At 38.8% G+C, this 18,539-nt stretch overlaps 1 protein-coding gene across 5 annotated transcripts in view; it reads left to right on the top strand.

Moving 5' to 3' along the window:
• Nucleotides 1–476: 476 nt before the first annotated feature.
• Nucleotides 477–18,539, top strand: part of SMOC1 (SPARC related modular calcium binding 1) — a 93,964-nt gene continuing 75,901 nt past the window's right edge. For 3 of the 5 annotated variants that reach the window (XM_063289827.1, XM_063289829.1, XM_063289830.1), the window contains exon 1: nt 477–787. In XM_063289827.1, the coding sequence (XP_063145897.1) occupies nt 680–787 (108 nt within the window). In that variant the 5' untranslated portion in view covers nt 477–679. The remainder of the gene's footprint in view (nt 788–18,539) is intronic. The other 2 variants (XM_063289826.1, XM_063289828.1) reach the window with 1 other exon arrangement.

The following is an 18,539-nucleotide window of genomic DNA, read 5'->3' on the forward strand; positions in this document are numbered from 1 at the left end:
TCGGTAAACCTCTGGCCCGGATGTGATTTGTATTTGTTGAAAAGTTGGCTCCGCCAGTCATACTCTAGCCTAGGAAAATCAGCACATGTGAGATTAGTTTGAGGCTCCCCGTGTCATGCAAACGCAGAAAATTGGGTGAGTAAACCATTTACTCTCGTGTTTAGGATAAAACCGGAAAAAGCAGGCACCAAGTCGGCCAGAACAGAAGTGAAAAAGCACGTTCTTGAGGTTTTCTTGGAAGGGCACCTCTTATAAGATGTACCATCTGCGGCGCGGACAGGGGGGACAGGAAAGGACCAAGCCCGCCGCTCCCGAGGCTTATGCCGGGGGTAAGAAGACCGGGAGGCTGGGAAAGATGCCTCGGCCTGTCAGTCACCCGGCCTGGCCTTAGCTGGCCCCGCCCTGCCCCGGCAGTGGGGTTTATAATGGGAACCCTGCCTCCCCATGGCCCAGGCTGAGGCGTTTAACCTGTTGCGGCGGGACGCCCTCGCTCTGCATAGAGGTGTGAGGCAGGGGACAAAGTCGCCAACGCTCGGGTTTCTCCGGACAGCACCTTTTTTAAAAACGAAAGCAGCAGCAGCAAGCAACTCGAAGCCCCCTCAGAATTAACACCTTGATCCGCTGACGCGCGGCAGATCGTCTTGAGGCTGCGATTTTCCTTCTTGCTCCGCAAGGGACCATGCCTGCCAGATTGTGGGGCTTCGTGGCTGCTCGTTTGCTCTCGCTGCTGCTGCTGCAAATGCTGCTTCTTCCGCAGGTCCATCTCCACAGAACTACGGGCCCCAGGGTGAGTGTAACCCCGCCGCCCGTCTTGTTCCTGCTGGTGCGGGAGGAGGGTGCTTTAAACAAGCTTTTCTGATTTAGATCTCTTCACGCTAACCATTGTATCTGGTTTTACTCCGTTCTTGACAGGCGTTCTGCTGTTTAAATAGTGGCTTCGAAGCTTTTTTTTTTTAGCCTTTGGAACTTAGAAAAAAAGCCTTCTTCTCCATGTAAATACATATTTGGTACTAATGGCAAAATAATTTACACGTTTTGTTTTCTTTCAAACCAGACGTCCTCTTCAGAGCCACAGTGTTTGAAAGATGGCCTTTTTACCGTTATGAAAAGCAGTTCTTGTAGAGCAAGTGGGAGAGTTATATACGAAGGAGAATGTGGTGGCTCTGAGGGTTTTTCAGCCTTCTTTTTTAATGTTGTGGTTTTAATCTAAGGGATAAAAATCCAGGAACAATTTGAGGGACCAAAATTCTGCTACAGTGAACATATGGTTGGGTTATAATTTAGCATTCTCTTGTTAAATTTGCATGGAACAAAGAATTACCATGCAGTCTAAACAAATCGTTAAGGCTTTGTTTTGTGTTCCAAATGAGGATTAAATAAATGTTGGTTTAAAAATTAAACTTTCCATAATCACTGTGATGCCTTAGGTTTGGGCTTTATGGATAGAAATCTGTGTTTTAATTCATTTATGATAGAAGAATATGCTAAATTAAATTTACAATACTCAAATGCTGCTTCCCTCCCATTAAATTTTTTTTGATCTTTTTTTTTTAAAAGAAAGAGTAGTGTAATCTAGTTTTATAGCTAGCAGGCCTGTGCATACTTTGGAATAAATTCTATTTCGTTCAGAGTTTGCTTTAAAGAAGCTTGGATAGAATAGCATGTGATGAAGTGAGCTGTAGTTCATGAAGACTTATGCCTTCTAATAAAATGTGTTAGTCTGAAATGGTGCTTCCAGACTCCTGTTTTTTGGTTCCTAGGCTAATGCAACGTTTCTATAATGGATAGATTTGGTCTGCCTATATTATCAGTTCTTACTGCTTTTTCCCTGCCAACCCCTTTAAAACATACTTTAGGACTGGTAAAAGTGCAGGAATGTCCTTCTGCCTATCTAACTCTGCTGCTGGAAATGCACCTGTGTGTTAATTCTAATGTCTAATCCACATTTGGAAAGTTTTCATGAGCTGAAGTTGCTACTGAGAAATAGGCAGAGGTCTGAAGAATTCAGTGGCAGTGCATTGTGAGCATCACTGAATGAAAGCTAGAAGGCTGCACAAACATCTGTCATTCTAAGAACGTTTGACGTGTTGTAAGGGAGAAGGAAAAAGTATCATGTTTAGCTGTATCTTTTAGCCCCTTTTATGACTAGATGTGTAGGAATAGCTAAAATGTCGCAGATTGAATCCAGTGCATGCCATAAAGCCCTAGAGTCAAGAATTCCAAAGGCAGCAGAAATTTGGGGTTTCTACTTAAGTCTGCACAAAGGATGTATTACCTAAAGTTTTACTGCATATCAATTTAAGCCATGCTATTATGTAAGATAATGGTAGCTCCTTTTCAACACTTGAGAGCATATATAGAATCTATGCTTGGACCCCAAATGGTGGTATCTGAAGGGTTTAATTAGGAACAGTTGAGCTGAAAAAGTAAAATACATGGATGTTGGCCTATATAAACTGTACAAGCTTGTCTATCAAATCAAAATCAAGTACAGCTTTTTATGTACTTGACTTTACAAGCCTCTCTAATTGCTCCCTGCACTGTATCTTTTTTTTTTTAAATTTAAAAGCTATTTCAAGAGACTCTCAGGCAGCTGCTGATTTGTCACCTTCTTGCCACATGGATTCAACAGACTTTATTTTCAGATAGTACTTTAATATGTCTTTTCCCAACTGGCTCACAGCCAATGTATTCCTTCCATCTTTGTTGAGGAAGATCTATGTCCTTTAAAACTCTTACTTGTTTCCTCTTCAGCGTAAAACTGTGGGTTTAATGATGTTTAACTCATAAATCCTGTCTCCTATTCCTTCCCAAGTGATTTGTTTGAAAAGTATGGTGCTTTTATTTTTCCCCCTTAGTTTGTTAGCACATTGAAACTGAAAGGGGCTTCTCCTGTCCAGTACCCTTTATCCTGTTGATTAGGTTCTGCCAATAAAGCTGTCAGTATTCTCCTGATGCAATGTTTTATGCTGCTATCTGCATAACAAAACATTATTTGAATAATTCATTGTAGCCTTTTTTATGGTGATAAACTCACATTGCTTATGGGTTTCTCTGATGATGTGGCAAGTTCTGCTATAAAAAGTGAGGCCAATATCTGCTTCACTAAACTCTATATCCTCTTAAGAAATTGATCCTAGTTGTTTTTTTTAATAAAGGAGAGAGGGCAATAGAGCACATGAAGCATTCTTGGAGCACCAGAATTGCCATAGTTTAGGCTTGGAAATCTGCATTCATGGAACAATAGTTCTCGTAATTGAACTGGGAATTAAGAAAGTACTCCAGAATGCCAAAAATTGTAACATTGCTTGTTATTTTTTCCATGGATATGAATGGTCTGAGTAGGAAAAAAAATCTACCCCCTAATTAATAAACAAGCTGGTGAAAAATTGTGTGTTGTATCTCCAGACTCCCTACTTAATCAAAGAACAGTATAGATTTTTTCATATCTTCTGTTGCAAATCTTTAAAATAAAGGTATTTTGAATAATGAGTTGTCAAAACCCAACTTTTATGACAAGTCAGATACTTTAGGATTCTACTCCCCCATTAAGTGCTGATAAAAGGTACATGTGTGTATGTGTATAGGGGGAGGGGCTTTGAGAAAATGCTCCTTTTAAAATACATATTTATTTACTGAATTTGTACTCTGCTGCAATCAAGATATATAAAGAAAAAAAACAGTAAAATATCCACAGTAAAAGATAAAAACAAGCAATATCATACCATTGCTCAATCTTCTGGCACCAACACATTCTTCCAAGGTGCTCCAAAATAACTCAGTTTTTAACAACTTACAGAAAACAAGTAGAATGGGGCCAGATTGAATTACTGGGGGGAAACTATTAGAAATGTAGGTATAACCACAGAGAATGGGTCTCTGTGACCTTCCATCACCCCTTACCTTATGGAAACGGAATCACAAGCACATTCTCCTGAGATGTTTGAGTTGGGTGGGTCAAAATTGAGCAAAGAAAGTGGTCCTTAACTACCCAGGTGCCAAGCCACTTTCCCACTTTCTGTATGAAATTACACAACCTTCCTTTTGAACTGGATTAAATCAGTATCCTGAAGATCCAGACTGGACTGATGATCTTGATCTCTCTTATGTTTCCAATCAACTGTCCTCTGAGGGTAATAATAGCAACAACTTCAGGTTCATTACAGAAGATGAGGTTGTCTAATGCAGGAGCGTTTAATCCTTTCTAGCCTGAGAGCTGCTCTCGGCTGCTGTTTGGTACATCAAGGCCATACTTAAATAACCAAACAGGGTAAACAGAACAAAATGGGAGGGACTAAGGTAAAAGTTTAATTTGCATAAAATTAAATGCAGTTACTATTATTACTACCTCATTTTGGAGGGACACTAAAGACTTCACCTGCGGCTTTGGGAACATACATGTAACCTTGGGATTTCAAGTTGTGCACCTTTGCTCTAGTATAACATATTATTAAAACCATGAAGCTTCAGTTGGGTGATTCCTATTAATATAGAATAATATAATAATAGAGCCAGTTTGGTCTAGTGGTTAAGGTGCTGGGCTAGAAACCAGGAGACTGTGAGTTCTAGTCCTGCCTCAGGCATGAAAACTGGCTGGGTGACCTTGGGCCAGTCACTCTCTCTCAGCCCAACACACCTCACAGGGTGGTTGTTGTGGGGAAAATAGGAGGAGGAAAGAGTACTAGGTATGTTCGCCGCCTTGAGTAATTTATAAAAATAATAAAGGGATAAAAATAAATAAAATAAAATAAATATCATCTAAAGGATATTATACAGGTATTATGTTATTCCCTTTTTACTGTAATTTTTTGCAGGAAGAAACAGGGAAAATATGATTTCAAGTATGAGGAGATATTACCTGGAATCACCATAAATGCTGTGAATGAAACAGGGAGATTGCCTAAGAAAGATCTATTCTGGAAGTCCCTTAGGGTAGACAACATGCTTGATGTTTCCAGGAATCTTTTTTGCTCAGTTATTAGACCAGCACAGATAAAGTTTATCCAAAAACCAAATATTTGTATAAATCTTTTCATATTGATTGTCCTGTGGTTTTTAAATAAACTCTTCAGCAGCAGCCTATCAAAACAGTGCAAACTATTCAAAAGAGGACAGACTTTTTTACATCAAGCTGAAATGTTGAATGGATATGATAACAATGAATATATGGTGCTGAGTTAGGCAGAGTCACCAGACAGAAAATCCAGATGTTTCACTCTCTGAGAATTTAACAGTTTCTGGAGAGAAGAATGCAAGGAACTCTGGCTTTATGTCAATCAGCAGGGCAAAATGAAAACCTGATATAATTAATCACACTTGAATTCATCTATTTGTCTTTCCCATCCATTCTGTGCCCCAATTTGGCTTACCTACTATATCAGACAGTTGATTTCTGTTAGGCCATTCTTTTTGTCTTTATTTTCCCATGCACAGTGAAACTTTTAAGATAATCTGAGCATAATTACTAGACAGACTACAATGTAGAGAGGGTCTGTAGAAGAAGACTACAGGAAAACAGTGTTCTCTAATTCTGTTCTGCATCTAACCAAATACTATATATAGATAATGGACACAACATTTTGGTATTGTGTATAGTTTTCTTATTGGGCTGGAAAGGGAAATGATGCCTCTTTCATCTATCAACCTGAAGAGTTTTCTTTAATGGAAATAACCCTGTTACTTCTTCCATACAGATTTTGAGTATGCCATGAATGCTCTATTACACTCAGGCCACATTCTCTGTTTCAAAAATTAACACAACTTATTTCCTCTGCTTTCTGAAGTTTGAGATGTGAGAGTTGGGGCTTCTGAGCTCCACAAACACACATCCTGAGTGAGTAGATTGTAGAGATTTGCTTCATATGGATGAATAATTGTATTATCAATCCATGTCTGACTCTTTAATCCTTTAAAATAAATATTGCTTGGGAATTTTCTTCATTTTGTTTGTTCTGAATTGTCTTGCCTGAATGCACTGGTTGGTGGAATTGTCAAAGACAGTACTCTGATCTTGTAGGAATGATGTAACGCTTGTTTCAGATTTCTCTGAATTTATTTCAAGACCTCAAAACCACTGTCATACATTTATAACCAACTCAGTGTTATTGACCATGCTGTGAAGTGAAATTTATGTATTCTTGACCATTTGGCTGTGGCTGAGGCTGACGGTTGTGTCTAGCAACATCTAGAGGACTGAACATTCTTCACAGCAGCAGATTTATTACAGCCATTAGCCAATCAATAAATACAATTAAAATGCAATGCAGTAAAATCCACCACATAACACATTTTAAATGAATACAGTTAAAATGAAATGCAGTAATTATTTCTCCCGGGGAACCTTAGAAGTAAGGGGTCTATAAGTTCCTTTCTTATATCCCAGTAGAGGGTGCAATAAAGAAGGGCATGAGTTTGCAGGGCTCAGGAGTCACAAAGACAACCACCACTGGAAGATAAATGCTTTGATAATCTCTTCTCTAATAGAGTATGTTCTTTTATCATTTGGGCTTGTGCATTCTCTTTCATGATAATTTCATCTTTGCTGAGTTATGTGCCTTTGTGCAAGTCAGTATTTTAAAGCAATCCACAGATGGATAGAGGTTATGTCTGAATCCAGTCTGGACAGGAATATATTTTGGTAAATGTTTTATCTATGGTAGTTATCTGTTTGCTGCTTAACAGAATGTGTGGTTGTTTTGAACTTTAGACTTTTAATATTTATTTATTTATTTATTTTCTATCCCTCCTTTATTATTTTTATAAATAACTCAAGGTGGCAAACATACCTAATATTCCTTCCTCCTCCTATTTTCCCCTTAGCAACAACCCTGTGAGGTGAGTTGGGCTGAGAGAGTGACTGGCCCAAGGTCACCCAGCCGGCTTTCACACCTAAGGTAGGACTAGAACTCTCAGTCTCCTGGTTTCTAGCCTGCTGCCTTAACCACTAGACTTAACTGGCTCTCATCAATATATCTATTGATGTGTTTTATAACTTTTTATATCATAAATCCTTTCTAAATATAAAGATATCTAGTAAAGTAGTTATGTGTGGTGATGGTGTGATACCATAATAATCTTCTACTGCATTGTAATGCACTAGATAAGTAGGGAAAAGGCAGAGGAACTAGAGACCAAATTGCCAATATCCGCTGGATAATGGAAAAAGCCAGGGAGTTTCAGAAAAACATCTATTTCTGTTTTATTGACTATTCTAAAGCCTTTGACTGTGTGGACCATAACAAATTGTGGCAAGTTCTTAGTGGTATGGGGATACCAAGTCATCTTGTCTGCCTCCTGAAGAATCTGTATAACGACCAAGTAGCAACAGTAAGAACAGACCACGGAACAACGGACTGGTTTAAGATTGGGAAAGGAGTACGGCAGGGTTGTATACTCTCACCCTACCTATTCAACTTGTACGCAGAACACATCATGCGACAAGCTGGCCTTGAGGAATCCAAGGCTGGAGTTAAAATCTCTGGAAGAAACATTAACAATCTCAGATATGCAGATGATACCACTTTGATGGCTGAAAGTGAAGAGGAACTGAGGAGCCTTATGATGAAGGTGAAAGAAGAAAGTGCAAAAGCTGGTTTGCAGCTAAACCTCAAAAAAACCAAGATTATGGCAACCAGCTTGATTGATAACTGGCAAATCGAGGGAGAAAATGTAGAAGCAGTGAAAGACTTTGTATTCCTAGGTGCAAAGATTACTGCAGATGCTGACTGCAGTCAGGAAATCAGAAGACGCTTAATCCTTGGAAGAAGAGCAATGACAAATCTCGATAAAATAGTTAAGAGCAGAGACATCACACTGACAACAAAGGCCCGCATAGTTAAAGCAATGGTGTTCCCTGTAGTAACATATGGCTGCGAGAGCTGGACCATAAGGAAAGCTGAGAGAAGGAAGATTGATGCTTTTGAACTGTGGTGTTGGAGGAAAATTCTGAGAGTACCTTGGACTGCAAGAAGATCAATCCAATCCATCCTCCAGGAAATAAAGCCAGACTGCTCACTTGAGGGAATGATATTAAAGGCAAAACTGAAATACTTTGGCCACATAATGAGAAGACAGGACACCCTGGAGAAGATGCTGATGCTAGGGAGAGTGGAAGGCAAAAGGAAGAGAGGCCGACCAAGGGCAAGATGGATGGATGATATTCTAGAGGTGACGGACTCGTCCCTGGGGGAGCTGGGGGTGTTGATGACCGACAGGAAGCTCTGGCGTGGGCTGGTCCATGAAGTCACGAAGAGTCGGAAGCGACTAAATGAATAAACAACAACAGATAAGTAGGATCTGGGAAATCTCTTTTTTTACCAGGAACTAAAGATATTTTACTAGTTGAGATAGTAATAAAAATGCTAACTCCTCTAAAGTGCTAAATCAAGCTTCATAGAAGTTTTAACTCCTATTACATGGGAAGCATAACAAAATATCTGCAGTTACATCCAAATATTATAATTTTTAAAAAGGTCCTTTTGTTAACTCTTGGCAAAAGAGAGGCTTAATGTATCCATTAGATTTAAAACTTCTATATAATTGGTTATTCATTTTATTAGATATAAGATTAATTGAACCCAATCTGCTAGGAAGTCCTTGTTTTAATGCTGACAACTGCTTTGTCTGGTTTGGAATAACAAAGGATTGAGCTTTACTCTCTTGCAAACAGATGATAACTAGAGATAGGTCATTTCCTGTTGTAGTTTGGAATTCTTCTCTGGCTTCAGTATTTGTGATAAATGCTGACTTCTCATGTGTGTTTCAGATTCTGACTCTTTAGTAACAAAAGTACCAGCAGGGGCAATCTAATTGGTAGGTCACAAACAGAGCTTTACACTGTAGCATGAATTTTATACAACTAATTGAACTCTACCTGCCATTTGGTTGACCATTTATCCAGGTTACAGAAATATTTTTTGGAGTTCTTCACAATAATTTTGTGCATAGTTTGGTTTTGTCCACAGACTGGCCAGCTCTCTACTTTCTCCTAAGTTAAAAACCACCAGTTTCAGAACAGATTCTTGTGGACTTCAGTTCTTCCTTCTTTCCAATGAGAAAATTGCTCATTTATTTGTCCTCTATGCTTTCCCTTTTTTAATTAGTTAGCAACCCATAAAATTACAGGTTCTCTTATCCCACAGTAGTTAAATTTATTTAATTGCCTTTGGTTAGGAACTTATCAAAGGCTTTTTGAAAATCCAAGTATGGAGTGGTGACAGGGTCACTTTTATCCACATGCCTGTTGACACTCTCAAAAATGCTAATAGATAGTGAACCAGGGTTTATTTTTGCAGGATCCATGGCAATTTTCCTTCAGCAAAGTTTATTCTTTCTCGTGTTTGGTTATTTTTTAATTGATTACTATTTCTACAAATGTTAAGCTGTCTATAATTTTTCCAATCTCCCATAGATCTCCTTTTAAGAATTGGTGTCACATTGGCAGTTTTCCAGTTTTCTAGGCACTAGCCTGATTTGAAGGACAAATTGCCTATTTTTGGTAGATGGTCAGCAATCTCACATATAAATTCTTTAAAGAAATCGGGTAGATGCAGTCAGGACCCTTTAGCAATTTAAGCTTCTGGACCTGGCAGGGAAAGGCAAAATATTACTTTGCTAGCCAGGACATTGTAGTAAAGTGCTTTTTAAATATGTTGTTGATATTTTGTATGCATATTTCTTATAGAGAAGCTGGCTGCTAGGAAACTTAATATAATTTCTTAGACTTGGCTAATGCCACCTTTCTGGAAAGCTTGTATTTACTTTCATTTGGTTCTTGACTATACTGTACATTTTGTTGGAGAAATACTAACTCATTTATGTATAACCACTTCTGCAGTTTTCTATAAATTCTGCTTTGCATTCTCAAAGGTCTGTGAGCAAGACACCCATCTGCTAATACAAAGCATAGGCTTTGGGCAAATAAACAGCACTTAGGAGCAAGTTCACTGTATTGCATTTTTGTAAGAAGGGCATGTCTAAACAACCTAGATACTAGGGGTAGGTCTGCAGATGGGTTGGACCTTTCTTGTCACCTTCTAAGATAACCTGTTCAGTAGCACTTGACCAAGAGAACAGCATAAATTCTATTTGAAATTAAGGGGCAGTACATTATACATTATCCTGTTAGAGTAGGAGCTTTGGATCATTTCTGCGACATGTGCATGTGTAAAACCTGATTTTTCTCCCCCCTCTTGGTGTGGCAAATGCTTGATTATGCCTGCTCTCAGCAGGGGTCTCTATATTGCCACCAATTGTGTGTGTTTAGAAATATTTGTTGTCAGAAAGACATCTGTGAAATGATGTCCTGGAGACCCACCTGTGAATATACTGTTACATGAAAGTAACACTAATCTTACTTAAGCAAGAGTTTACATATCATATCAACAAAAGCAAAGCACATGTAGCCTATCAGTATAAACATGAGCTTTGCTGAAATTAGTCTTTCCATGCATTCAGGTCCGTGGACTGAGCTACTTGCGTAGTGTAACAATTCCCTCATTACTGTGATCATTTATATTTGAGAAACAGAAAAGAATGTGTTTGTTCGTATAAAATAGCATTGGAAGTACCCTAAAATTTGGGATGAGATTGTCCTGAATTTAAACTACTTAACAAGTTTCTTGTTCCCACTTGAGAGGAATGTTTTGTTTTGGCTTGCTAAATAAACACACACACACTTCTTCCTGCTTGCGGACCATAGCTCTAAACAAGAATAACCGAAGGACAGCTGATGAGAAGCATATAAAGCATTCAGGCAACATCACATTTTATTTCTCACTTCTTTTTTTACTTTTAACAGGGAGAGGAACCATCCTGGAGCTGAAGAACACATTTCTGTTATGCTCCTCTAGGTTTTTGATGGGGATGACTTCAACATCAGTATTATAATGATGCAGTGTTTACATCATTGCTCTCTAGGGAGAATTCCTCTATGCATGTTAATTTGCCTTAATTTATGAAGCATATTATTTATAAGATGGACTTAAAGATTTAGGTACAACTTTCTCTTGTCCTATTTTAAAATTCCACCCATTTGGTATTTTTGGCCTCTTATTTGAGCTCCATGGCTGGGTTCACACATTGTGCTAAAATTGTGTGAAACCATTCATTCTGGTTTATCAATCATGGGTTTTAGCTTAATGTATTCCCTGGCTTATTTAACAAACTATGGAATAGCTTGATATGTGAACACAGTCTAATAATGAAGGATTAGAAATTTGGCATAAAAGAAAATCTATGTGAGGTGAGGAATTAATTTGCAGTGTATTTGTGAACACTGAATATGGTCAACTGATTCTCATGAGTTACTCAAAGCAAATACATTTTTCCTATTTGCAAGCATTTCTGTATCTCTTTCCAGACAGCTTGTGCTTCTCAGTTTGCTTCCAAATTCTACTTTTGCCCTCTATAAACTATCTCATTTTTTCCCTCACAAGGGACCATGTAATTCTGTAATATTGTGAAAGGACATCCTTGGTGCCTAGTTTAGACTGCCTGTGCAAAAGAGAAGGGAAGATTATATTTTTTGAGTCTGAGTATTTTTCCTAATGTCATAAATTAAAAGTATATTACCAGAGTTTCTGAATACTCTCTTGATTATATAGGGACACATTACTTGGTTTTTAAACTCCATTATGCATTTAATCAGGTTTGTTTGTTTGTTGTTTAGAAAATAAATTCTAGGAACTCTTTTTAGAATGCTCTTATTTACATCAAAAAGACATGGTAACTTGTGAAACAGTTGAGGACTGTAGAGTGAAAGAGAAAGGGGAATTGGTAAGCTTTTAACTTTTCATTTGGAGTTGCTTGGGAATAATGCAGTTTCAGATATAACACCTTTCAAATGTGTTTGCTTTTGTAAAACTGTTCCCTCATTTAAACATGCAGGTCCCAATACAAGAGAATATATGTAGCTCAGGGTTGAACTGTGGAGTCCTTGGTGATATCTGAGCTTGGCTGTTTGCTTACAGACGTTTCATTACCCAGCTAGGTAACATCATCAGTGCTGGTGAGTGTGGGGTTTGCTCCCTGTTTATATACAGTAGTGGTATAGTGTTGGTGGGGGTGGGGGTTTTCTCCTAGGTAGTTCCTTCATTAGGGTATTGTTTTCTGCTTGATTGTCTGTCTGGTGCTAATCCCTGCTTATCTGGGTGTTGGCTACTGGAGAGGATGTGTTCTGGTCTTTTTGTTTCCTTCTTAGCTTTTTTATTGTCTCTTTTGAATGGTGTATAAATGTGGTTTGGGAGAGAGCCAGTTTAGTATAGTGGTTAAGGCATCAGACTAGAAACCAGGAGACTGTGAGTTCTAGTCCCACCTTAGGCATGAAGCCAGCTGGGTGACCTTGGGCCAGGCACTTTTTCTTAGCTCTAGGAAGGAGGCAATGGCAAACCACTTCTGAAAAACCTTGCCAAGAAAACCGCAGGGACTTTTCCAGGCAGTCTCCAAGAATCAGACATGATTGAATGGATTTTTTTTTAAAATGTGGGTTATCTATGTGTATCTGTTGATGTCTGATTTGTCTGAATTCCTAGCTTCCTGGAATTCCCTAGCATTTTTGGATTTCGCTTGGTCTAGGTTGCTCACAGTTTCCCAGTTGAAAGTATGGTTGAGTTTGTCCATGTGTTATGAGATTAAGAAGTTTTCATCGTCTGTTCTGACTGCTAGTTGGTGTTCATGGATGTTCTCTGCTAGTCTTTTGCTTATCTGTCCTACATACTGGCTGTTACAGTCCTTACACTGTGTGTTATAGAGGACTCCTGTTTTTTTCAAAAGAGACAATAACAAAGCTAAGAAGGAAACAAAAGGCCAGAACCCATCCTCTCCATCAGCCCACACCCAGGTAAACAGGGATTAACACCAGACAGACAATCAAGCAGAAAACAATACCCAAATCAAGGAACTACCAAGCAGACAAACAACTCAACAGAAAACAATATCCTGATCAAGGAGCTACCAAGGAGAAAACCACACATCCACCAACACTGGCAAGGCAAGCTACTGTACATAAACAGGGAGCAAACCCCACACTCGGTAGCACTGATGATGTTACCTAGCTGGGTAGTGAAACATCTGTAAGCAAACAGCCAAGCTCAGAGAGCACCAAGGACTCCACAAAAATATATGTTCTGTGGTATTTTCCTTTTTAATCCATTGTTTGACTTTCAGTCCGAAATTATATAGGCCAGGTGTAATTACTTGATGTTAATGATGATTAATTAAAATTGCCTTTAATTTTGAATTATTCTAATTCAATGGATTTCTGGGGCTGGTTTTAACAAAATCTCCATCAAAGGCACTTATTACACAGTTCTAAAGGAAACACAGCAGCTGCTCATGTCTGTACAGCCAATTTCCTTTTAAAATTTGTCAATAGAAGTTTATTTTGAAACACTTAAATATTTGGCTTCCATCACACCAGGTGATGTCACAAGCATAGATATTGTCCTGTGAGGCCTCATTTGCTATGGGCAATTGCTGTACAGACTGAATCTGTGAGAGGCTTATTTCAGGTAGGCAGAAGCAAACTGGAGTTTAGCAGAAATGTTTTGCTCTGTATTAATCTGGAGAGCTGATGCTACTTGAAACTGATGTTACCAAACCCTCTTTGGGAGCTATGTGGTAATATCATAAGGAGTTTTCAATACCTTCTTCTATCCAGAAATGATAGCATTTTAAAACGTTCAAATTTAAGTTAATACAGAGATAGTCACTTTGTGATGAAATGAATGCAAATTGCAGCTAATTTTAACTGTTCCTCTGGGGCAGTTACTGAAATTATGCAGTGTCCATGACAGGACAAGGTCTTTCTAGAATATATCCAATATGGTCCTGCAGCTATTCTTTGAAAAGAAAGATCAGTAGTTACAGGTACACTGACCTTTGAAACCCAGGTTAAATGATTGATGCCACAAAAATATTGAGAGGCGGGAGTAGGTAGACTGTACAGTACTAGAATGGAATTCTCTTGTGAGAGGCAGGTATTGAGAATGTGAACATTAAGTTGGGGGTGGCTGAGAAATCTGTGTGCTGTCTGATGACAGAGTAAACCTTAGAAATAAACATTTTAGAATTGTGTCTGTCTTCTTGTAGTCATTCCCCCCCTCCCACACCCTTATAACTGTTTGCCTCTGTCTTTAAATTATAAGTTTCCAAATGGGAAACTGGATTACTTGATATTGCATAACATTACTATGTTCTTTGAGCCTTAGGATTGTATAAGACATAGATTTTATTTTTCTTTTCTCCAGAAAGTACTCAGCTACAGTGACCACAAGCAGTCAGATCCAATTTTTGTCTCCTCTACAAAACAATAAATATTCTGTTGGTGGTCTCCCATGCAAAATGTAAAACATGTGCAGCCCTGTTACCTTTCTGTGAGTTTAAATAGGCAGTGATTAGTGTGGGTATAGCTCAGTGAGCAACTATGCAGCCTTTAAAAATATTTCCTCAAGTGGCAGAAGACATATGGCCTCCTAAATCCTACTATAAGTTGAGACAGATCTTATGCATTGTTATCATTCAGCTCTCAACCTTCTAGTCCCTGAATCCATGTACATCCCATTGCCTTCCAAGCTGGGCCAATTGTTCTTTTCTGAACTTGGGTCTCAAAATATAGGATTCAATTCAAAAAGTAACTGTTAACAAGAAAAAATATAATTGTCTTGAAACAATTTTGGGAAATTCACTGTTACAAACCTTAAAATCTTACGAGGTTACAAGAACTAGAGGAAAAAGAAGAATTTCTGTGGAGACACTTCAACAATTGACAGTGCTTTTTCACGTAGGGCCCCATCCCCAAGGCATATTTGCTGAACTGGCATTGCTGCTGTACTGCTGTGTCCCCCTGATGATGTGCTTCTACAACTGATCCAGTTAACTTCCAGTCCTGCCCCAGCACTAGAGCAAATCCAGTGAGAACAGTTTTGTAGCTTTAACATTGGAGATGAGAGACAGCCATTTTCCAACTGGTGAGTACTCTTGTGTCCCCAGTGCAAAAACTGCTGTCCAGTGGCACCTTTGTTCCTAGTGTAGTGCTGAGGCTTTTTTCCCCCTTGCTACCAGAAACATATCATGGAGAGGAGGTAGGTGTGAAGCTGGCTGGAAGCCAGTTTTTGTACTTGCTCACTGATCAGGTGTAGGGAGCAGTGGCTGGCTCCTGGAGAGTACTGAATGTTGCAAGGATGATAACAGTGAAGCTGCTTAAGAGGTTGCATCAAAATTCTTCTGAAGGTTTGAAAGCTTTGTGAGTGAACAGAAGTGTTCATAGTCACAGCAGAAAGTAGGACCCCCCCCCCAGCTCGACTGAAACCATTCATCACACTAAAAGTTAGGACTAATAAAAATGTCTTCACCCGTTGCTGAAAAGATAGCAGAACCAAACAAACATCCCCAGGAAGAGCCTTTCAGAGACAGCACTACATCACAGCTATAGTTCCTGCAGGTCAACATCAACATTTCCCCTCAGATCATGAGGGAGCAGAACAGGAGAGCCACCGGCTGCTGATTAACAATTGGAGATGTGAAAACATGGCACACTTTAAAAAAAATGTAAGAAAAATAGCTTTGGAGTGTAAAGGAGAGAGGGAAGATGTGGATATCAGAAAAGAAGCAATTCTTTTCTATGACCTTTTATTTATAAGCCACCCCAAGTCACTTCCATAGTGAGATAGGTGGTGTATAAATTTAATAAACAAATAAGCACATTCTTTAATCTGGTACTGATTATCATGTGAAGAAATGTGATGATGATTGGGGTAGTACATTGACCATGAGTAGCTTCTATCTGTATTCTTCAGTGACAGGGCACATGGAGAAGAGTTGCTGCAAATATATTTACCCATATGTGAGTAAGCAAGTTTTTTTATTCATTTTCCTTCATAAGCTGGAAATAAATTATTATTAAAGCTATTCATATATACTTTTCACACAGTGTAAGCATGTCTATGGAACATGCAGAAAATATGCAGAATAGTAATTAAAAGGTCTAGTTTGTTGGTCTAAGGTATTAGTTGAAATCTCTTTGGGAACAGGAATTCAAATCTAACTCTTGCTAAACATCGTATCCTGAGTGTGGTAGTATACTACATGTATCTTCTTATTGGTGGGATATGGACAGAAGTTTGTTGGCTTACAAGGCAGTCTTTAGATCAGAGACCTCAGACTGCTTAGAATAGCGTGAACAAGAACCCTGTGGGGCCTACTGACTATAAGTGTACCAGATTTCAGCTGCCCTGCTACTGACTTCCTTTCTTGCCAGTACGCCTTGCTATGTGGTCTTGATGGAAAGAAAAAAGCCATCTTGAAAACTTACTAATAATAATTCTAATACTTTACTAATCTGATATGAAACAAAACATCTACAGCTTTCTTCAAATTGAGAGATTTTGAAACTGAGCATTCTTCCTGCTGATGGAGGGTAAATCTTGCTGAACAATAGAGTATCTGTTTTCTTTTAGGTGTTTTGTTTCAGAAAGTTTTCTGTAATTGCCAGTGATTGTTTGCTTGACATTTTCAGATTTACTCCGAAATGGGCCAGATTACTCATAGAAAATACTGTCTCTTTGGGACTAGGCCAAGTCTTCTGGTCTGCTTTGAGATTAGCTCCTGCTCCTCCTCCTCCTCCTCCTCCTCCTTCTTGGTGAAAAGATATCAGGATCAGGCCAGCTGAAATCTGCAGGAGATTTTTACATTTTTCATGCACATAGTCAAATTCAAACCGGTTCCTTACCAGCAAGAAAATTCAGTGGCTTGTCTGGGTTCTGAGAGGCTGGAGGACTTTGTAACTGATGGGAGTTTTTAAAGGTTAATAAATGAACTCCAAGCAGCTAACAACAATCTTGCAAAGTAGAAGCGTGAACCAAAAAAGAAGCACATTAAGCTTAATTACGTTCAGAAAAGAATTCCGTCTTTACACAGTAGGTAGATGAAGAGAGGAAAAAAAGGTAGCTTACATTATTCAGTAGATCTGGATACAAGTAGCTTCATAGTAGAAAGCACTTATTCATCACTGGTTCTTTGTAGACATTTCCTATGGAAATAAAAATGTCTGCGTGCAAGCGAGATGAAAGGATGATAGCTGCATGCACTCCTGCTTGCAGGTGTGCCAAAAGGTAATGGAGATTGTTAATCCCCAAACCCAAGGAGAAGAAGGAAGTGGAAATCAGGTGACCCATATGACATCCCACAAACACAATAGAGATGCGTTTACTAGAAGGACCCCCTTTTTATGCTTATGAGACAATGCTGAGTTGACCCACTGATAATTCCAACAGTAACTAGGGGCTTTTGCTGGTGATTCTGGAACAGGGTGAGTGAGACTTTAAAAATGGAGGTCTATAAAAATAATTTCAATTCAGACAATAACGTCCTATAATGGTAATGTACAAAGCATTCTAAAGGGGTCCTTTATCAAGTGTCCTAAGGGTTAAAGCTGCCGTGACCTCTGGAAGAGTCACCACAGCTGTTGTGAAGACTTTCCCTGGGTGTTAGCCTCTGTGCATGTACGTGCACAGCTGCTTTGCTTCTCCCGCAGTCACAGCAAAAGTGCTATATCTGTACACATGCATGCATGTGTAGAGAAATAGGGACAGCCTCTGAAGCTCCTTCTGAAAGATGCTCCTGCTTTTATACTTGGCCAACATGCTTTGTGAAAAATGCCCTTTTGAAGCTTGGCACATCCCTGTTGTCTAACACTTCCTTGTAAAGTTGTAGTCAGGTAGCTAGAGAAAAGTTTTGGGGGAGCAGTGCTTCTCCGTGGGGCCATTTTTGCTTTAATTTTGGATACTTTCTCTTGTTTTATATGGTATTCCTTTTAGTTAGCACTGCATGATAGGTATGTGGCTGCTGCTCCTCCTCCTTTGTCCTCTTCTATACTTCTGCTTAGAGATTACTTCAATTTTTTCTTTCCCTGTTTTTTTTTACAACAACAACAAAAGCTTGAGAAATTGTTTAGATGATGCTATAGTATCAAGCAGGGAAACTTTCTATACTGCTTCTCTTTGTTCTTCTCTGCTGCTTTTCTCATAAGAATGCAATTTATGATGGAGTTAGGGATATTTGAGACCCATATAGTTTCTTCTTTAGGTTGCTTCTTCATTAGATCTTAACATGTTGTATAAACTAGGTCTTGATGCTTTTCCTGTACAGTCTGCAGTTAACTGGGCTTGTATAGTTGTTATCATTGGTACATGTGAAAAACAGCAATTGAGGTATATAAAAATTAATGTAAGAAACTGTTTGGCCTGTGACAGCTTTGATATTATTTTGAGGAATTTAAAAGGTAACAAGTAATTTTTAAAAAAATTCCAATATGAATATATAAGTGAAGAAAAATTTCAAACTTTGCTGAGATTCTTCTTTTTGTCTCTTCTTCCCATGGAAGGGAAACTTGAAAGTGTTTCTTTGTTACCTCAACTTAGTAATGGAGGCCTCAATGGAATATGTGGGTGGTGTATATATGGTGTGTGGCCTATTCTGTGTGTCATTTCCAGATTTTCCAAAACAGACATTGCTTGATGCGCACCCTATTTGCTTCATTCCCT

Source organism: Candoia aspera, chromosome 1, assembly GCF_035149785.1.
Source record: "Candoia aspera isolate rCanAsp1 chromosome 1, rCanAsp1.hap2, whole genome shotgun sequence".
Classification (NCBI taxonomy): domain Eukaryota; kingdom Metazoa; phylum Chordata; class Lepidosauria; order Squamata; family Boidae; genus Candoia; species Candoia aspera.